The 22,988-nt window shown below is 41.8% G+C and overlaps 1 protein-coding gene across 1 annotated transcript in view; it reads right to left on the bottom strand.

Moving 5' to 3' along the window:
* Positions 1–14,047, bottom strand: part of LOC127927664 (zinc finger protein 260-like) — a 34,713-nt gene extending 20,666 nt beyond the window's left edge. The window contains exons 1-2 of the mRNA XM_052514277.1: positions 13,889–14,047; positions 11,975–12,217 (exon numbers count right to left, since the gene is read on the bottom strand). Coding sequence (XP_052370237.1) covers positions 11,975–12,217; positions 13,889–13,916 — 271 coding nt within the window. The 5' untranslated portion in view covers positions 13,917–14,047. The remainder of the gene's footprint in view (positions 1–11,974; positions 12,218–13,888) is intronic.
* Between the last annotated feature and the right edge of the window lie 8,941 nt (positions 14,048–22,988).

Here is a 22,988-nt window from a genome sequence, read left to right as displayed (position 1 = left end):
GTGTTTGACAATTACTTGCTTATTAGGCTTTATAAACTGGGTGGTTTGAGCCCTGAACGCTGATTGGCTACATATCAATGTGTGGCTGATGCCGCCCCTCATCTCTGATTCTCTGCTGGGAGCACAATATCAAGTGTGACTATGGGCCATTTAGTGTGATGTCAATCAAATGATCCATAGTCTATAGGCTAAAGCAGGGCTGTCCAACCCTGTTCCTGGAGAGTTACCCTCCTGTAGGTTTTAACTCCAACCCTGTTCCTGGAGAGTTACCCTCCTATAGGTTTTAACTCCAACCCTGTTCCTGGAGAGTTACCCTCCTGTAGGTTTGAACTCCAACCCTGTTCCTGGAGAGTTACCCTCCTGTAGGTTTTAACTCCAACCCTGTTCCTGGAGAGTTACCCTCCTGTAGGTTTTAACTCCAACCCTGTTCCTGGAGAGCTACCCTCCTGTAGGTTTTAACTCCAACCCTGTTCCTGGAGAAAGACCCTCCTGTAGGTTTTAACTCCAACCCTGTTCCTGGAGAAAGACCCTCCTGTAGGTTTTAACTCCAACCCCATTGGTTCAGTTTATAGAATTAGGTGTGCTAGATTAGGGTTAGAGCGAAAGCCTACAGGACTGTAGCTCTCCAGGAACAGGGTTGGAGAGCCCTGGGCTATAGGACACGAAGTGCATGCTGGGAGAAGCACAGAGCAAAGTTATAATATGGCTCTAGGATAGTTGCTGGGACGGTGGAAATACAACTAGCATTACACACTGCAGAGGTTATTCCAACCCTGAGAAACGGCCTGCTCTGTGATTGTTCGAGCAAAAACTTTTTTTTATGCTGCCTAACCAATGGCTGTGCTGTGTCGGCTTAACCAATGGCTGTGCTGTGTAGGCCTATACTAACCAATGGCTGTGCTGTGTCATCCTAACCAATGGCTGTGCTGTGTAGGCCTATCCTAACCAATGGCTGTGCTGTGTCATCCTAACCAATGGCTGTGCTGTGTCGGCCTATCCTAACCAATGGCTGTGCTGTGTCATCCTAACCAATGGCTGTGCTGTGTAGGCCTATCCTAACCAATGGCTGTGCTGTGTAGGCCTATCCTAACCAATGGCTGTGCTGTGTCGGCTTAACCAATGGCTGTGCTGTGTAGGCCTATCCTAACCAATGGCTGTGCTGTGTAGGCCTATCCTAACCAATGGCTGTGCTGTGTAGGCCTATCCTAACCAATGGCTGTGCTGTGTCGGCTTAACCAATGGCTGTGCTGTGTAGGCCTATCCTAACCAATGGCTGTGCTGTGTCGGCTTAACCAATGGCTGTGCTGTGTCGGCTTAACCAATGGCTGTGCTGTGTAGGCCTATCCTAACCAATGGCTGTGCTGTGTCGGCTTAACCAATGGCTGTGCTGTGTCATCTTAACCAATGGCTGTGCTGTGTCGGCTTATCCTAACCAATGGCTGTGCTGTGAGGAAGAGAGTGAAAGGTTTCTTCAGATTTTTTTGTTGATTAGGCCAAGTCCCAAAAAATACACACAATAGAACATCCAATAGTCAAAGGTTAATGAAATACAAATGGTATAGAGATAAATAGTCCTATAATTCCTATAATAACTACAACCTAAAACTTCTTACCTGGGAATATTGAAGACTCATGTTAAAAGGAACCAGCTTTCATATGTTCTCATGTTCTGAGCAAGGAACTTAAACGTTAGCTTTCTTACATGGCACATATTGCACTTTTACTTTCTTCTCCAACACTTTGTTTTTTTCCTTATTTAAACCAAATTGAACATGTTTCATTATTTATTTAAGGCTAAATTGATTTTATTGATGTATAAAGATAAGTGTTCATTCAGTATTGTTGTAATTGTCATTTTTACAAATAATATATATTTTTTAATTAAAAATCGGCAGATTAATCGGTATTGGCTTTTTTGGTCCTCCAATAATCAGCATCAGACAGCTTTGAGGGAAATGCTTGTTGGGTTAAAGACACAGAATGAGAGTAGCCAGGAGTTAGAGATTTACATTTCTCTGCTAAAAGACTGGATGGCCAATCCGATATCTGATTGCAGATGCATCCTCTGCAGACATCCGGGTTTTTATACTTCTAGCGCTTAACGGAGCAGAGCTGTTGTCAAGGAAGTGAGTTTGTGTTTATACTGGACCTCCCGCCCACCAATCATGTCAGATGGTCTCTGATTTAGTTATTTGCAAACCGGGACAATTTCGTTGCAAACAAGAAACACTGATTTGGAATTGGAGAAATATGGAGATGAACACATCGGCCTTTCTCCATTCTTAGCCTATGTGGTATTAAAAAACATTTGGCTAATACGTAAAATGACGTAGACTTGTATGAAATGTCTATAAAAAGGCTTTTTCTTCCCCCTCAGACCTGCAAATACGATGATAGATTCATGGAATGATTTCACCATAAAATAGATCTATCCACCCTCACTCTTGTTCACGGTGGTCTGCGAACCCACGACCTTCTGGCTCGCAGCCCTGAACGCTGTCAGAATTCCTGCGTTGCCAAGCAACGCTTACAGGACGAATAAAGTTCATATCGAACGGATCTGGTTTGTCCAAGAAGTGTTGGTAAACATGTTCTCTACTATCCACCTTGTTTTAATCATTATTTTGGGGTATTTTTTATTTTATATTTTATTTCAAGCGTTCATGGAGGGTTTATGTCTAATATATTTTGCTGACAGGACGGCCTCCATTTTCCTTTCAGATATTTTCTCCATGTAACCCTTATTATGTTCACTCTACGTGCAGATAAACTATAGCAGCCTTCCTCAAATCCACGTTAATGCATAAATGACAAAATAAACAATTAATACAAGGTTGCAGTTTGAGGCATAACTATGTCCAATTTGTAAGTCGCTCTGGATAAGAGCGTCTGCTAAATGACTTAAATGTAAATGTAAATGTACTATTTTCCACTATTTCACTCACAACCGATTGTATTTCACCATTCACACCATAGTAACAACTATAGATAAATATAGAAACAACTAAATGTGTCTGAATATTGTTACAGTGACATGTAGAAATCAGATGAACATGACATTCTGCTTCTAAACAGTAAAACAACCCTGAAAGTGTCTCTCTGGTGCAGCCGCACAGCCTGCAAGTCTATTGACTCAGACCGAGAGGCGCCGCCATTTTACCAGCTCATAAACATTAATATAAAATACATGTCAAATCAATTGAATCGTTATGAAATTATATTGACGAAATAATGTACATACATTCACGCTGACAAACACTAAGTCGAAACTTAGCTAGATAGATAAAAATCGTTTTTAATTTATGTTCTTCACTCACTCGGTTCAGCACAAAACTAAAACGTCATAAAACCTTTAACAAACGTGAAAATACATTGGCGGATTTGTTACCTAACATGTTACGACATGTTCTTTCGATATTAGAAAGTTTAAACGTGCTATTGCATACCTTTAGTAATACTTCTGAAACGGACACACACGCTACTGTCTTCAGAGCACAGTTCCGCAGACTTCATTGTGTCTGGAGCCTGCCCGGAACTTCCTGTTTCCCGACTATTAATATACGTGGTATATATATATACAGTTGAAGTCGGAAGTTTACATACACCTTAGCCAAATACATTTGAACTCCGTTTTTCACAATTCCTAACATTTAATCCTGGTAAAAAAAATCCCTGTTTTAGGTCAGTTAGGATCAGCACTTTATTTTTAAGAATGTGAAATGTCAGAATAATAGTAGAGAATGATTTATTTCAGCTTTTATTTCTTTCATCACATTCCCAGTGGGTCAGAAGTTTACATGCACTCAACTAGTATTTGGTAGCATTGCCTTTAAATTGTTTAACTTGGGTAAAACGTTTCAGGTGGCCTTCCACAAGCTTCCCACTGTAAGTTGGGTGAATTTTGGCCCATTCCTCCTGACAGAGCTGGTGTAACTGAGTAAGGTTTTTAGGCCTCCTTGCTCGCACATGCTTTTTCAGTTCTGCCCACAAATGTTCTATAGGATTGAGGTCAGGGCTTTGTGATGGCCACTCCAATACCTTGACTGTGTTGTCCTTAAGCCATTTTGCCACAACTTTGGAAGTATGCTTGGGGTCATTGTCCATTTGGAAGACCCATTTACGACCAAGCTTTAACTTCCTGACTGATGTCTTGGGATGTTGCTTCAATATATCCACATACATTTACTTCCTCATGATGCCATCTATTTTGTGAAGTGCACCAGTCCCTCCTGCAGCAAAGCACCTCCACAACATGATGCCGCCACCCCTGTGCTTTACGGTAGGGATGGTGTTCTTCAGCTTGCAACCCCCCTTTTCCTCCAAACATAACGATGGTCATTATGGCCAAACAGTTCTATTTTGTTTCATCAGACCAGAGGACATTTCTCCAAAAAGTACAATCTTTGTCCCCATTTGCAGTTGCAAACCGTAGTCTGGCTTTTTTATGTCAGTTTTGGAGCAGTGGCTTCTTCCTTGCTGAGCGGCCTTTCAGTTTATGTTGATATAGGACTTGTTTAACTGTGGAAATAGATACTTTTGTACCCGTTTCCTCCAGCATCTTCACAGGGTCCTTTGCTGTTGTTCTGGGATTGATTTGCACTTTTCGCACAAAAGTACATTAATCTCTAGGAGACAGAACGCTGCGTGGTCCCATGGTGTTTATACTTGCGTACTATTGCTTGTACAGATGAACGTGGTACCTTCAGGCGTTTGGAAATTGCTCCCAAGGAGCCAGAAATCTTGCATGTTTGTAGGTGACCAAATACTTATTTTCCACCATAATTTGCAAATAAATTCATTAAAAATCATACAATGTGATTTTCTGGATTTTTTTTCTCATTTGGTCTGACATAGTTGAAGTACCTATGATGAAAATTACAGGCCTCTCTTGTCTTTTTAAGTGGGAGAACTTGCACAATTGGTGGCTGACTAAATACTTTTTTGCCCCAATGTATATACACACATAAACTCTGCAAAAAAAGAAAAAAAAGAAAAATCCTCTCACTGTCAACTGCGTTTATTTTCAGCAAACTTAACATGTATAAATATTTGTATGAACATGAGTTTCAACTGAGACATAAACTGAACAAGTTCCACTGGCATGTGACTAACAAAAATGGAATAATGTGTGCCTGCAATGACAACAAGATCATTCCGATGATGCTGACACACCGCCCCAGACCATGACGGACCCTCCACCTCCAAATCGATTCCACTCCAGACAGAGTACAGGCCTTGGTGTAACGCTCATTCCTTCGACGATAAACGTGAATCCGTGGTGAGACAAAACTGCGACTCGTCAGTGAAGAGCACTTTTTTGCCAGTCCTGTCTGGTCCAGCAACGGTGAGTATGTGCCCATAGGCGACGTTGTTGCCGGTGATGTCTGTGAGGACCTGCCTTACAACAGGCCTATAAGCCTTCAGTCCAGCCTCTCTCAGGTTATTGTGGACAGGCTGAGCACTGATGGAGGGATTGTGCCTTCCTGGTGTAACTTGGACAGTTGTTGTTGCCATCCTGTACCTGTCCTGCAGGAGTGATGTTCGGATGTACCGATCCTGTGCAGGTGTTGTTACATGTGGTCTGCCACTGCGAGGACGATCCGCTGCCTGTCTTGTCTCCCTGTAGCGCTGCCTTAGGCATCTCACAGTACGGACATTGCAATTTATTGCCCTGGCCACATCTGCAGTCCTCATGCCTCCTTGCAGCATTCCTAAGGCACATACACGCAGATGAGCAGGGACCCTGGGCATCTTTCTTTTGGTGTATTTCAGAGTCAGTAGAAAGGCCTCTTTAGTGTCCTAAGCTTTCATAACTGTGACCTTAATTGCCTACCGTCTGTAAGCTGTTAGTGTCTTAATGACCATTCCACAGGTGCATGTTCATTCATTGTTTATGGTTCATTGAACAAGCATGGGAAACAGTGTTTAAACCCTTTACAATGAAGATCTGTGAAGTTATTTGGATTTTTACAAATTGTATTTGAAAGACAGGGTTCTGAAAAGGGGACGTTTATTTTTTTTGCTGGGTTAATATATATGGAAATCAGTCCATTTCAATGTAATTAATTAGGCCCTAATCTATGAATTTCACATGATTGGGCAGGGACGCAGCCTTGGAGGGCAAAGGCCCACCCACTTGGGAGCCAGGCCCAGTCAATCAGAATACATTTTCCCCACAAAATTGCTGTATTACAGACAGAAATACTCCTCAGCAACCCCCTCAGCCAATCCCGTAGGTGAAGAAGCCGGATGTGGAGGTCGTGGGCTGGTATGGTTACATGTGGTCTGCGGTTGTGAGGCCGGTTGGACAAACTGACAAATTCTCTGAAAATGAGGCTGGAGGCGGCTCATGGTAGAGAAATTAACGTTAAATTATCTGGAAATAGCTCTGGTGGACATTCTTGCAGTCAGCAAGCCAACCACAAGGTTTTGTGAGACATCTGTGGCATTGTGTTGTGACAAAATGGCACATTTTAATAAAGTAGCGTTTTATTGTCCAAAGCACAAGGTGCACCTGTGTAATGATCATGCTGTTTAATCAGCTTCTGATATGCCACACCTGTGGATGGATTATCATGGCAAAGGAGAAATGCTCATTAACATGGACGTGAACAAATTTGCGCACAACATTTGAGAGAAATAAGCTTTTTGTGTATTTGGAACATTTCTGGTATTTTTTATTTCAGCTCATGAAACATGGGACCAACACTTTACATGTGGTGTTTTGTATTTTTGTTCAGTGTAGTGAGACAACCTGAACCTGTCAGTCAATAATGGGTTACTAAAAACAATCAACATTCACTACCACAGTTTAAACTATTCAACAACTTCCGTGCAAATGGGAAATCCTGTACATTAGTTCTCCCTCTGTATCATGTGAGGACAGCCTATTTCCAGTCAATCACCACCTTCCTTTTCACCTGAAACCCCACCTCTTTAGGAATACCTAGGATAGGTCCTTCTCACCCCCCTTTAAGATTTAGATGCACTATTGTAAAGTGACTGTTCTACTGGATGTCATAAGGTGAATGCACCAATTTGTAAGTCGCTCTGGATAAGAGCGTCTTCTAAATGGACTTAAATGTAATTTGTATCATGTGAAAGGAAACTCCTATTTCCAGGTCTGAATACATTATATTATCCTTTTTTTAGCAGCTGGTTCAAGGTTTTGTAGTGGTGGTAGATGGATGAGGAGCTTTCCAGGTGTCTGGACAGTTTTTTTCCCCCTCATCAATCAACACACGATACCCCATAATGTGTTAGTATAATTTAATTATGCCAATGTGCTTTCATCAATTGAAAGCCCTTCATCTATTTTATAAGAATTTGTAAGATTTCTTGTTGCATAAAATAGACGCAGACCAGTCTTTAAATAATAGGTACTAGAATTTATTCTCGGCCACTCCCACTCAAAACAAAATGCATCAGTTTAAATACAGATCATGGTTTCACTGTCTTAAAGATTCTCCCATCTCCACACAGGACAAAGTAAGGTGAAGAGTTCATTCTAACTTACTAACCATCCCAGATAACTTTTGACAACTCAACATTATCAATCACCACTGAACTGAAGGTTTAATTAACAAAACCCAGGAATGCACTCACTGCCTAATCTAAAAACCCCTAGCTAAGTTTCAAACCATAGCCTCAACGAATCCTTATATGTTTACACAGTCCACAACCCATTTGTTTTGCCCAGTAGAAATGGTGTTCATTAACATTCTATTCCTCCTTGTCCTGTCACACAATTTCTTCTTATGAACTCATATTGTTAATCAGATATAATATAACAGAGTATAAGTTTACTTACAGTTCCATTTAAAATTATTTGTTCAGTCATATGAATCATAATTTCCTGACATAATGACAAAGCAAAAACAGTTTATTTTTATTTTTGGGGGGGGAGTTTAAAAACTCAAATATTGCATTTACATATTCAGACCCTTTACTTAGTACTTTGTTGAAGCACGTTAGGCAGCGATTACAGACTTGAGTCTTCTTGGGTACGACGCTACAAGCTTGACAAACTGTATTTGAGGAGTTTCTCCCATTCTTCTCTGCAGATCCTCACAAACTCTGTCAGGTTGGATGGGGAGCGTCGCTGCACAGCTAGTTTCAGGTCTCTCCAGAGATGTTCAATCGGGTTCAAGTCCGGGCTCTGGCTGGGCAACTCAAGGACATTCAGAGACTTGTCCCAAAGTCACTCCTGCGTTGTCTTGGCTGTGTGCTTAGGGTAATTGTGGTACTGAGTGCTCTGGAGCAGGTTTTCATCAAGGATCTCTCTGCAATTTGCTCCGTTCACCTTTCCCTAAATCCTGACTAGTCTCCCAAATCCCTGCTGCTGAAAAACATCCCCACAGCATGATGCTACCACCATCATGCTTCACCGTACTGATGGTGACAGGTTTGCCCCTAGACGTGACGCTTGGCATTCAGGCCAAAGAGTTCAATCTTTGTTTTATCAGACCAGAGAATATTGTTTCTTATGGTCTGAGAGTCATTTAGGTGCCTTTTGGTAAACTCCAAGCGGGCTGTCTTGTGCCTTTTACTGAAGAGTGGCTTCCATCTGGCCACTCTACCATAAAGGCCTGAATGGTGGAGTGCTGCAGAGATGGTTGTCCTTCTGGAAGATTCTCCCATCTCCACAGAGGAACTCTGGAGCTCTGTCAGAGTGACCATCGATTGCTCAATTTGGATGGGCGGCCAACTCTAGGAAGAGTCTTGGTGGTTCCAAACTTCTTCCATTGAAGAATGATGGAGGCCACTATGTTCTTGGTTACCTTCTATGCTGCAGAAAGGTTTTGGCACCCTTCCCCAGATACATGCCTCAACGTAATCCTGTTTCAGGATTTACTGACAATTCCTTTGACCTCATGGATTGGTTTTTGCTCTGACATGCACTGTCAACTGTGGGACCTTATATAGGCAGGTGTGTGCCTTTCCAAATCATGTCCAATCAATTGATTTTACCACAGGTGGACTCCAACGTTGTAGAAACATTTCAATGTTGATCAACCGAAAAGGGATGCACCTGAGCTAGAGTTCAAGTCTCATACAAAAGGGTCTGAATACTTATGCAAAGAAGGTTTTTGTTTTTTTGTTTTTTAATACATATGCAAGAAATTTCAGAATCAAACTTTAGAATAAGGATGTAAAAAAAATGAAAAAGGGAAGGGGTCTGAATACTTTACGGATACACAGTATATATTTTTACCATCCAAAGTGTGGGGCCTAAAACATCAGGGGCTGAAGCCCCGAAAGCCCAGGACTAGTAATGCCACTGGATGTATTTATCCAAACCCATTGATGATGAATAACTATAATAACTAACCTAGTTTTAACAGACAGTTTAATAAAACACATGTAGGTGTTTCAGAGGCTGTGTATCATTAAACAAGTAACTATGTCATAAAAACCAACCCCCCCAAAACTAATGGTGACTGATCATCACACCATCTCTATCTGATACATGTTGTGAGTTCCGGTGCTTGACTTGGGCAGGAACTCAACGGAGCGGAGTACCAGGCCCTCAAATGTTCTACTGCTTCCTGTTCCTGTTATAGATGAGCTCAAAAGTATTGTGGAGGTCCTGAAGCTAAATATAAAGTGTCGGCACCTATTTCAGTCCAAGCAATCAGATATAAATCACTCCATCACTAAATGTTAATCTCAGCTGGTCTGAGAGAGCTGACGAGGCTTCGATCCTTTATGTATATGTTGGTGTGTTTTTAATTGGTTCTGTAGAGAGAAACCCTTCCCACAGACAGAGCAGGAGTAAGGCTTCTCTCCTTTGTGTTTACGTTGGTGAGTTTTTAAGTTGCTCTCTTGAGAGAAACTCTTCCCACAGTCAGAGCAGTAGTACGGCTTCTCTCCTGTGTGTATACGTCGGTGTGTTTTTAAGTTGCTCTGTTGAGAGAAACTCTTCCCACAGTCAGAGCAAGAGTATGGCTTCTCTCCTGTATGTATACGTTTGTGTGCTTTAAAGCTACCCTGGTGAGAAAAACTCTTCCTACAGTCAGAACAGGAGTAAGGCTTCTTTCCTGTATGGGTACGTCCATGTGATTTTAAGGTATACAATCGGGAGAAACTCTTCCCACAGTCAGAGCAGGAGTATGGCTTCTCTCCTGAATGTATACGTTGGTGTGCTTTAAAGTTACACAGGTGGGAGAAACTCTTCCCACAGTCAGAACAGATGTAAGGCTTTTCTCCAGTGTGTGTTCTCTGATGAACTTTTAGCTCAGATGACGTTGTAAAGCATTTTCCACAGTCACAGCAGGAGTAAGGCTTCTCTCCTGTGTGTAGACGTTGGTGTTTTTTGAAGTTGCTCTGTTGAGAGTAACTCTCCCCACAGTACGAGCAGTAGTAAGGCTTCTCTCCAGTGTGTATTCTCTGATGAAGTGTCAGAGCCCTTGATGTTGTGAATCTCTTCCCACAGTCAGTACAGGAATACAGATTCTCTCCTGTGTGTATTTTTAGATGTATTTTTAGCTTTGATAGAAATGGGAAAATCTCCTCACAATGTGGGCAGTGGTGAGACCTCTTAGCTCTGTGATCTTCCTGCTGTTGCTCTCTGGATGTAGAGAATGTCTCAACATGGTCTCCTGTGTGAACAACATCAGAAGACCCAGTCAGTTGGTGTGATTTTCATGTCAAATGTATTTTATGAAGCTACATCTACATAGCTTGTTCTTTGGGATTTTAGGCTGGGTTTCTGTAAAGCACGTTGTGACAACTGCTGATGTAAAAAAAAAAAAATAAATTTGACAGTCTAAAACCCCAAAGAGCAAAGCAATGCAGATGTAGAAGCACAGTGGCTAGGAAAATAACTCCCTAGAAGGCAGAAACCTAGAAAGGAACCGAGGGGTGGCCAGTCCTCTTCTGTTTGTACCAGGTGACATATGACTTCGTATCAGTAGGCTGTACAATACAGGGGAGTAAAACTATTCTAAAAGTGGGTAACAGTCTGGGTTGGGGTCAATTCCATTTAAATAACAGTCCATTCAGAAAGTAAACCTGATTCCAATGCTGCTAATTGAAAAGCATTGAAGAGAAATCCTCCTCCAATTTCACTGTATATCTCAGTAACTATCATTTCATATCATCATTGGGTTAGTAACAGAATCCTCCTCCACTCACTATCACAAGGGTTAGTAACTACACACTCATTTCATATCATCCTCCACTCACTATCACAAGGGTTAGTAACTACAGACTCATTTCATATCATCCTCCACTCACTATCACAAGGGTTAGTAACTACACAGACTCATTTCATATCATCCTCCACTCACTATCACAAGGGTTAGTAACTACACACTCATTTCATATCATCCTCCACTCACTATCACAAGGGTTAGTAACTACACAGACTCATTTCATATCATCCTCCACTCACTATCACAAGGGTTAGTAACTACACACTCATTTCATATCATCCTCCACTCACTATCACAAGGGTTAGTAACTACAGACTCATTTCATATCATCCTCCACTCACTATCACAAGGGTTAGTAACTACACAGACTCATTTCATATCATCCTCCACTCAACATCACAAGGGTTAGTAACTACAGACTCATTTCATATCATCCTCCACTCACTATCACAAGGGTTAGTAACTACAGACTCATTTCATATCATCCTCCACTCACTATCACAAGGGTTAGTAACCACAGACTCATTTCATATCATCCTCCACTCACTATCACAAGGGTTAGTAACTACACACTCATTTCATATCATCCTCCACTCACTATCACAAGGGTTAGTAACTACAGACTCATTTCATAGAACTTTAAAACACTGGCAGTTTGTCTACTTCACTTCTTTAGTCTACTCTCTGATCACTCCAGATAACCCAGTTGTTCAGGGATGTGATGTCAGAATTACAGAATTCAACCTATCAATAGACTGGTCATAAGTTAAGGTCTAATTTATGAAGATAACTTATAGATAGATAGAACCTGCTGTTACCATGACTAACAGATGTCCCAATCTTCTCCTCCTCTTCTTCATCTTTAATGTTGACATTCAGCTCCAGTGTTTGACTGCAGTCTTCCAGCTTCACTGATGCCATCTCTGGATCCTGCAGAGCAAACTGGGCTCCACTGTCACAATCAGGACCCTGTAGGTTTGGATTCAGTGTGGAAGGAGAGAGACAGGCTGGGTTTGTCCTCACTGTTGATGTTACCAGCCTCAGACTTAATCTGAGTCGGTCTGTAGTAATAAAGAGACACGGACACAAAGTTATTGTCTTAACAGTTCTGGTGCTTTCTATATTCTCTAAATATGTATTTTTTTTGTTCAATCATCTCATTTCAACAGATCAGGTAGTTAAACATTGAGAGCAAAACATTAATTCTTATTAGACAGAAAGTTCACACTTTAAATGACCCAACGTAAGAGATACATTTACAGAATGGATACCTGGAGGAAAATGAGGGTTGTGCTTTTTCAATCTCAGTCAAGGGGAGGGTTGAGTATTGTTTTAATCTAGTCCAGAAGAGGGTCATGCCATTTGTAATTGATCGGTGGTTCGTGCCCTTAACACTGATTGGCTGACAGCCATGGCATATTAGACCATATACCAGGGGGATGACAAAACATTCCTTTTTACTGTTCTAATTACATTGGTAACCAGTTTATAATAGCAATAAGGCACCTCAAGGGTTTGTGGAATATGTCCAATATATCAGGGTTAAGGGCTGTATCCAGGCCCTCCACAACAGCCCTTATCCATGGTATATTGGCCATATAAGAAACCCCCTCTGACCTTATCGCTTAAATAAATCAATGTGTGGCTGATGCCTCCCCTCATCTCTGATTCTCTGCTGGACAATATCAAGTGGGACTATAGGCTATTTAGTGTGATGCCAATCAAATGATCCATAGCCTATAGAATACCAAGTGCATGCTGGGAGGAAGCACAGAGCAAAGTTATACTGTATTTCTATGATAGTTGCTGGGAGGGTGTAAATACTGGGACAGGTTATTCCAACCCACACGTGTTAATCCCAAACGTGTTTAATGCTGTATAATCAATGGCTGTGCTGTGATTTTATTGTTGATTAGGCCTAGTCCCCCAAAAATATACTATTCCTCCACACACCAGGCCTCTTTTATTGAAGACAATGTCCAAAAGCAAGCATTCAGAGGGGGAGGGGGGTTAAGTTCAATATATATTTTGTTGAAGGGATGGCCATCCATTTTCCTTTCAGAGGTCCTTATTGTAAATCATGTTCACTCCCTAAGTGCAGTTAATATAAAATAGACGACCTAAATTCACATAAATAAATGTTTAATACAAGGTTGCAGTTTGTTTGAAGCAGAACTATGCACTATTTTCTACTTATTTCACCCACAAAAAAAAACGATTGTATTTCCCATTCACAACATAGTAACAACTATAGATAAATATAGAAACAACTAAATGTGTCTGAATATTGTTACAGTGACATGTAGAAATCAGATGAACATGACATTCTGCTTCTAAACAGTAAAACAACCCTGAAAGTGTCTCTCTGGTGCAGCCGCACAGCCTGCAAGTCTATTGACTCAGACCGAGAGGCGCCGCCATTTTACCAGCTCATAAACATATGGAAATAATCAGAATAATAAACATGTCAAACGAACTCAGAAATCTCAAATCAATTGATTCTTTATGAAATTACATTGACGAAATAATGTAAATTAACCATAAAGTCTAACGTCAGCTAGGTAACTAACGTTATATGACTAACAATATATATTTTTAGCACGTTATTTACTCGGTTTAGCACAACAATAACACGTCATAAAACCTTTATTAACGCGATAATAACTTGACGGATTTATGACATGACATGTTCTTTCGATATTATAAAGTTTAAACGTGCAATGACATCATACCTGTTAGTAATACATTTGAAACGGACATAAAAGCTATCGTCTTCAGAGAACAGTTCTGGCGCTTTCATTATGGCTGACGCCTGTCCGGAACTTCCTGTTCACCGACTCCCGCAGCGCAACAGGACTTGTCCTTGTTTGTTGGGGTTTAATGGCGGTTGGTCAATATGTTGCAGTACCACCCCGACTGGACTTTAGTATAAACCACGTTTCCCCAACTGGCGGCTCACGGGTGGTTTTATTTGGCCCCCCAAGTTTTAATGAGCAAAACAAATAAACACAATAGACTGTAAACACACCATGAAATCAGCTCCAAGTGATTTTAAATACAAATATAATCATTTGTATTTATTTATTTTTATTTAACCTTTATTTAACTAGGCAAGTCAGTTAATAAGAACAAATTCTTATTTACACTGACGGCCTACGGGGGAACAGTGGGTTAACTGCCTTGTTCAGGGGCAGAGAGAGAGATTTTTACCTTGTCAGCTCGGGATTCGATCCAGCAACCTTTCGGTTACTGGCCCAAGTGGTGGAACAGGTACCCAATTGTCAATCTTGAGTAAAAGTAAAGATACCTTAATAGAACATTTCACCCAGTAAAATACTGCTTGAGTTAAAGTCTAAAAGGGTTTGATTTTAAATATACTGAGCCCGCCAGATCAGAGGCAATAGGGATGACCAGGGATGTTCTCTGTTTAGTGAGCCCACCAGATCAGAGGCAATAGGGATGACCAGGGATTTTCTCTGTTTAGTGAGCCCGCCAGATCAGAGGCAATAGGGATGACCAGGGATTTTCTCTGTTTAGTGAGCCCGCCAGATCACAGGCAATAGGGATGACCAGGGATTTTCTCTGTTTAGTGAGCCCACCAGATCAGAGGCAATAGGGATGACCAGGGATTTTCTCTGTTTAGTGAGCCCACCAGATCAGAGGCAATAGGGATGACCAGGGATTTTCTCTGTTTAGTGAGCCCGCCAGATCACAGGCAATAGGGATGACCAGGGATTTTCTCTGTTTAGTGAGCCCACCAGATCAGAGGCAATAGGGATGACCAGGGATTTTCTCTGTTTAGTGAGCCCACCAGACCAGAGGCAATAGGGATGACCAGGGATTTTCTCTGTTTAGTGAGCCCACCAGATCACAGGCAATAGGGATGACCAGGGATTTTCTCTGTTTAGTGAGCCCACCAGATCAGAGGCAATAGGGATGACCAGGGATTTTCTCTGTTTAGTGAGCCCACCAGATCAGAGGCAGTAGAGATGACCAGGGATTTTCTCTGTTTAGTGAGCCCGCCAGATCAGAGGCAATAGGGATGACCAGGGATTTTCTCTGTTTAGTGAGCCCGCCAGATCACAGGCAATAGGGATGACCAGGGATTTTCTCTGTTTAGTGAGCCCACCAGATCAGAGGCAATAGGGATGACCAGGGATTTTCTCTGTTTAGTGAGCCCACCAGATCAGAGGCAATAGGGATGACCAGGGATTTTCTCTGTTTAGTGAGCCCACCAGATCAGAGGCAATAGGGATGACCAGGGATTTTCTCTGTTTAGTGAGCCCGCCAGATCAGAGGCAATAGGGATGACCAGGGATTTTCTCTGTTTAGTGAGTCCTCCAGATCACAGGCAATAGGGATGACCAGGGATTTTCTCTGTTTAGTGAGTCTGCCCGATCAGAGGCAGTAGGGATGACCAGGGATTTTCTCTGTTTAGTGAGCCCACCAGATCAGAGGCAGTAGGGATGACCAGGGATTTTCTCTGTTTAGTGAGTCCCCCAGATCACAGGCAGTAGGGATGACCAGGGATTTTCTCTGTTTAGTGAGCCCGCCAGATCAGAGGCAATAGGGATGACCAGGGATTTTCTCTGTTTAGTGAGCCCGCCAGATCACAGGCAATAGGGATGACCAGGGATTTTCTCTGTTTAGTGAGCCCGCCAGATCAGAGGCAATAGGGATGACCAGGGATTTTCTCTGTTTAGTGAGCCCGCCAGATCACAGGCAATAAGGATGACCAGGGATTTTCTCTGTTTAGTGAGTCCTCCAGATCAGAGGCAGTAGGGATGACCAGGGATTTTCTCTGTTTAGTGAGCCCACCAGATCACAGGCAATAGGGATGACCAGGGATTTTCTCTGTTTAGTGAGCCCACCAGATCAGAGGCAATAGGGATGACCAGGGATTTTCTCTGTTTAGTGAGCCCACCAGATCACAGGCAATAGGGATGACCAGGGATGTTCTCTGTTTAGTGAGCCCGCCAGATCACAGGCAATAGGGATGACCAGGGATTTTCTCTGTTTAGTGAGCCCACCAGATCAGAGGCAATAGGGATGACCAGGGATGTTCTCTGTTTAGTGAGCCCGCCAGATCACAGGCAATAGGGATGACCAGGGATTTTCTCTGTTTAGTGAGCCCACCAGATCAGAGGCAATAGGGATGACCAGGGATGTTCTCTGTTTAGTGAGCCCGCCAGATCACAGGCAATAGGGATGACCAGGGATTTTCTCTGTTTAGTGAGCCCACCAGATCAGAGGCAATAGGGATGACCAGGGATTTTCTCATGATAAGTGCGTGAATTGGACCATTTTTTCTGTCCTGCTGTATGCATTCAAAATGTACAAAGTATAACTATTAATTTAATGTAGTGTATAATATATATATTAGTGTATGTGTCGGTTGTTAAAGTACTGTGTGAATTTCACCAGGTTCATATATTAATATGTCATGTTGATCTGTTATTATGCCCTGCCTGCATCCTGGGAGAAGGGGGGGGGGTGTACTTACGTTTTGCCCTGCGAGCTCGTGCTCAAATCATTTTGATGCACTGAGAGAGGTAGGCACGCCTTTTCTGTCATCTTCAGAAACCTTTGATTCTTTTAAGCACAAAGTCATACACACAGTGTTTTGTTCATGAATAATGATGTATATTTAGAGGTTACTCATAAGTGGATGGTATTGTTAAGATGCACTTGTAATTGTACTTTTTAGGATGAAATCAACATTCTGAATTCAACATGTGGTTAATTAATAGCAGGCTATTTTATTGTATGTGTGAAGGATGGCGAGCTCCTCGAATGATCCCAGACCCTCCTATTGTGCATCTGTTGTAGAAAGAGGTGACGATTCTCAGAACATAATGTGGCTCTACAATGTTTTATTTCCTTTTGGATGCATCTGTTGTAGAAAGAGGTGACGATTCTCAGAACATAATGTGTAAAACAAATGTTTTATTTCCTTTTGGATGCAGGGATGTGGTTTTATCTATGTAAAATATGTCATGTGTTGATGCATAATAAGGAGAGGCTGTACTCATTTTTGTATTCGAAAAATAATTTTGATGCACTGTGAGAGAAAGAGGTGACGATTCGCAGAACATAATGTGGCTTTATTTCCTTTTGGATGCAGATGGAGGATGCAGAGAGTGAGTTCTGATTAATTAAAACTACCTGATCTCCAAAGTCCACGTCTATAGTGTCAATCAACCACACACAACGCAGAGCTACAGCACCGGTTACATGTATACATATATACAGTACCAGTCAAACGTTTGGACACACCTACTCATTCAAAAAAAGATGTATTTTTTTAACTATTTAGTACTTTGTAGAATAATAGTGAAGACATCATAACTATGAAATAACACATGCGGTAACCAAACAAGTGTTAAACCAATCAAAATAGATTTTAGATTCTTCAAAGTAGCCACCTTCTGCCTTGAGGACAGCTTTGCTCACTCTTGGCATTCTCTCAACCAGCTTCATGAGGAATGCTTTTCCAACAGACTTCAACGAGTTCCCACATATGCTGAGCACTTGTTGGGTGCTTTTCCTTCACTCTGTAGTCCAATTTATCCCAAACCATCTCAATTGGGTTGAGGTCGGGTGATTGTGGAGGCCAGGTCATCTGATGCAGCACTCCACCATTCTCCTTCTTGGTCAAATATCCCTTGCTGTGGTAGCCATGCTGGTTAAGTGTGCCTTGAATTCTAAATAAATCCCAGACAGTGTCTCCAGCACACCACCTCCTCCATGCTTCACGGTGGGAACCATGGAGATCATCCGTTCACCTACTCTGCGTCTCACAAAGAGGCAGCGGCTGGAAGCAAAAATCTGAAATTTGGACTCATCGGACCAAAGGACAGATTTCCACCGGTCTAATGTCCATTGCTCATGTTTCTTGGCCCAATAAAGTCTCTTCTTATTATTGGTGTCCTTTAGTAGTGGTTTCTTTGCAGCAATTGACCATGAAGGCCTGATTCACGCAGTCTCCTCTGAACAGTTGATGTTGGAGATGTGTCTGTTACTTGAACTCTGTGAAACATTTATTTGGCCTGCAATCTGAGCTGCAGTTACCTCTAAGGAACTTATCCTCTAGAGCAGAGGTCACTCTGGGCCTTCCTTTCCTGTGGCTGTCCTCATGAGAGCCAGTTTCGTCAAAGCTCTTGATGGTTTTTATGACTGCACTTTAAGAAACTTCTTGAAATGTTCCGGATTGACTGACCTTCATGTCTTAAAGTAATGACGGACTGTCGTTTCTCTTTGCTTATTTGAGCTGTTCTTGTCATAATATGGACTTGGTATTTTACCAAATAGTACTATCTTCTGTATACCACCCCTACCTTGTTACAACACAACTGATTGACTCAAACGCATTAAGAAGGAAAGAAATTCCACAAATTAACTTTTAACAAGGCACACCTGGTTAAATGAAATGCATTCAGGTGACTTCCTCATGAAGCTGGTTGAGAGAATGACAAGAGTGTGCAAAGCTGTCACAACAGGCAAAGGGTGGCTACTTCAAAGAATCTCAAATCTAAAATATATTTGTTTGACAGTTTTTTGGTTACGTCATGATTCCATATGTGTTATTTCATAGTTTTGATGTCTTCACTATTATCCTACAATGTAGAAAATTGTAAAAAATAAATAAAAATCCTTGAAGGAGTAAGTGTTCTAAAACATTTGACTGGTACTGTATATCCACAGTGTTCTGTCATCAGTCTTGCTCTGTGGAGGAACTCGTGGCTTCAAGCAACCCTACAGCTACAGCCACACATGTCAGTACAGGCCCGAGTACAGTCTGAACAGCCTGTTGTCATAGCAGACATACCATCAGTAGATCAAGTATTCAGGAACTTTAAACTGCAGCCCCCCTCCCCTCCATGCCCCTTAGCCCCGCCCTCTTCTATCAGTTCACAGATCTGAAAGGACAGGATAGGTGGAAACACCAATCAATAGGCTGTGTGGTGTGTGGAACCTCCGCCATGTTGCTTTCACCCAGGTCTTTCATGTATTCCTTTCAGTTCCCCCTGAGGAGGCGGGGTCTAGGGAGGGGGAGGGAGCTGAGGTCTGAAATGGAATCTAGAATCAGGTAATGATAGATGTATCCAAGGCAACGGTTCTTAAAGTTCTACTGCTACCTCACTTCCTGGTGAGAGTCATTGAACCATAGCTAAAGAGACTTATACCCAGGCTAACATTCCACATTCCTAGCCACGCCTTGTCATTTACTAAAAACACTAGCCTTTCATCACTCTTCAAATATGAACATTTTCTCAATAATGAGCTCAAGGAGATCAGAGAATTTGATCCTGATTAAATAACCCTCACCACTATCATCCAATCACAATGTTTATGCAAATTAGACTGACAGGAAAACGTTCCTTAATTCTAACATTGGGCATTCTGACGTAATACATTTCATTATAAACATCAACGTTGGGCACAGCCAATGGGAGCACATCCGAGAAGCTCTCGCCATTCATTGTGAACATTGTATATATCCAGCAAGCAAGGTGCTTCTTTCCTCAAATATATATTGTTCAAAGTAAGAGACCAAACTATATCGCTACTTCTGGGACACATTGGGCTAGGCTATAATATAATATAGAGAATTGCTCAAGAAGGGAATAGTGAAGACAGAGTTGTGTAAGTTGGCCTCCCGAGTGGTGCAGTGGTCACAGTGCTATCTGTGCCATTAGAGATTCTGGGTTCGAATCCAGCTGGCCACGACCGGAAGACCCATGGGGCGGCGCACAATTGTCCCAGCGTCGTCCGGGTTAGGGGAGGGATGTCCTTGTCCCATTGCGCACCAGCGACTCCTGTGGCAGGCCGGGTGCAGTGCATGCTGACACAGTCACCAGGTGTATGATGTTTCCAAGCAGTGCAGCTTGGTCGGGTCGTGTTTCGGGGGACGCACGGCTCTCGACCTTCCCGAGTCCGTACGGGAGTTGAAGCGATGAGACAAGACTGTAAAAGAAAAAGCCTGGGCTATTAATACACAATGCTAGCCTCTCACAGTGAATTTAATACACAATGCTAGCCTCTCACAGTGAATTTAATACACAATGCTAGCCTACAGTGAATTTAATACACAATGCTAGCCTACAGTGAATTTAATACACAATGCTAGCCTACAGTGAATTTAATACACAATGCTAGCCTACAGTGAATTTAATACACAATGCTAGCCTACAGTGAATTTAATACACAATGCTAGCCTCTCACAGTGAATTTAATACACAATGCTAGCCTACAGTGAATTTAATACACAATGCTAGCCTACAGTGAATTTAATACACAATGCTAGCCTACAGTGAATTTAATACACAATGCTAGCCTCTCCCATTGAATTTAATACACAATGCTAGCCTACAGTGAATTTAATACATAATTTGTATGCTAGCCTACAGTGAATTTAATACATAATTTGTATGCTAGCCTACAGTGATGCTAGCCTCCAGTGAAATTTAATACACAATGCTAGGCTACAGTGAATTTAATACACAATGTATGCTAGCCTACTACAGTGAATTTAATACACAATTTGTATGCTAGCCTACAGTGAATTTAATACACAATTAGATTAGCCTAGTGAATTACTACAGTGAATTTAATACAGTGAATTTGTATGCTAGCCTACAGTGAATTTAATACACAATTTGTATGCTAGCCTACAGTGAATTTAATACACAATGTAATGCTAGCCTACAGTGAATTTAATACACAATGTATGCTAGCCTACTACAGTGAATTGAATACACAATTTGTATGCTAGCCTACACAGTGAATTTAATACACAATTTGTATGCTAGCCTACTACAGTGAATTTAATACACAATTTGCTAGCCTACAGACAGTGAATTTAATACACAATTTGTACAGACAGCACAATAGAGAGAGCCCTACAGACAGACCAAATAGAGAGAGAGAGAGCCTACTACAGTGAATTTAATACACAATGCTAGCAGACCGATACAGTGAATTTAATACACAATTTGTATGACTAGCCTACTACAGTGAATTTAATACACAGACGCTAGCATACAGTGAATTAGAGAGAGCCCAGACAGAGAATAGAGAGAGCCCTGCTAGCCTACTACAGTGAATTTAATACACATACTAGCCTACTACAGTGAATTTAATACACAGATCGAATATGCTAGCCTACTACAGTGAATTTAATACACAGACCGAATAGAGAGAGCCTAGCCTACACAATGCTAGCCTACAGTGAATTTAATACACAATGCTAGCCTACTACAGTGAATTTAATACACAGATTCGTATGCTAGCCTACTACAGTGAATTTAATACACAATTTGTATGCTAGCCTACAGTGAATTCAGGTGACCTGTACGCCAGAGACAAAATAATATTTTTGTCTGACAGACAGGATTTTTCATACACCCGGTGTATCCAGGAGAGAAAATTTCATTTGTGGCCTTATGCTTCCATCCATCTGAATTATTTAGCAACTGCAGTAGTACTGAATAAAGTGGATATCCTTAATTACTCAGAATTGCAAAAGACAAATTTTCCAGTAAATTTAATCACTTATAACCATAAAAAAGCAATTTATAGCATAAAAAACTATGAAACTGACAAACACCATACATTTTAGTTCAAGAAACTGTGCGTCGGTTTAATTAGATTTTTTAAAATATTTTTTTTTAAGTATAGTGCCTGGGCCTATTCAATGAAACCCTGGCTGTTGAAGTAGGAAACAGATCGCAAAGCAGGGAATCTCCATTCCCCACAAAATGGGCAAGTTCACCTTTCTCATCCGTAAACACATACAGTATCAAGTGCAACTACACTGTCCTCTGCAGCTCACAGCAGCAGGATGTGGAGTCTGTTCATTAGGAGGGATGTCTACCGTGGAGGCTCAAAACAATGATTAGGATCACATTTCCTCCATTTAAATATTAGACCCATGGGGACACCTATACGTTTGGCTGCCAGGCGCGGCTGATCACTGTAGCCTTTTATTGTCTGAACATGATGCTTCCTTCATAGACTCAACTGAATGGAAGAAATACAGTTAAGAATTACATGGGGCTGTTTAGAAAGAAAAGAAAACGTTAAGATTGAAAGGCCAGTCTCTTTGGCAATGACAAGGAGTGGCAAGGAGGGAATTTTTGCTAAAGAGACTCGTAGTCTAGCTAATTGAGCCCTACAGACAGAACGAATAGAGAGAGAGACCAACCCAGCAGATAGACAGAATAGAAAGAGAGAGAGAGCCCTACAGACAGACCGAATAGAGAGAGAGCCCTACAGACAGACCGAATAGAGAGAGAGAGTCAGACAGACCAATAGAGAGAGAGCCAGACAGATAGACAGAATAGAAGACCGAGAGAGAGCCCTACAGACAGACCAAATAGAGAGAGAGGGGAGACAGACCGAATAGAGAGAGAGCCCTACAGACAGACCGAATAGAGAGAGAGAGACCCTACAGACAGACCAAATAGAGAGAGGAGAGAGAGTCCCTACAGACAGACCAAATAGAGAGAGGGAGAGAGAGTCCCTACAGACAGACCGAATAGAGAGAGCCCTAGACAGACCGAATAGAGAGAGTCCTACAGACAGACCGAATAGAGAGAGCCCTAGACAGACAGAATAGAGAGAGAGAGCCTACAGACAGACCGAATAGAGAGAGAGCCCTACAGACAGACCAAAGACTAGAGAGAGGGAGAGAGAGCCCTACAGACAGACCGAATAGAGAGAGAGGGAGAGACAGACCAAATCCTACAGACAGACCGAATAGAGAGAGAGAGCCCTACAGACAGACCAAATAGAGAGAGAGAGAGACAGACAGACCATAGAGAGAGAGCC

The sequence above is a fragment of the Oncorhynchus keta genome, unplaced genomic scaffold, assembly GCF_023373465.1.
Source record: "Oncorhynchus keta strain PuntledgeMale-10-30-2019 unplaced genomic scaffold, Oket_V2 Un_scaffold_1704_pilon_pilon, whole genome shotgun sequence".
In the NCBI taxonomy this organism is placed as follows: Eukaryota; Metazoa; Chordata; class Actinopteri; order Salmoniformes; family Salmonidae; genus Oncorhynchus; species Oncorhynchus keta.
The sequence above is the reverse complement of the archived record's forward strand: the minus strand, read 5'-3'. Positions and strand labels throughout refer to the sequence as shown.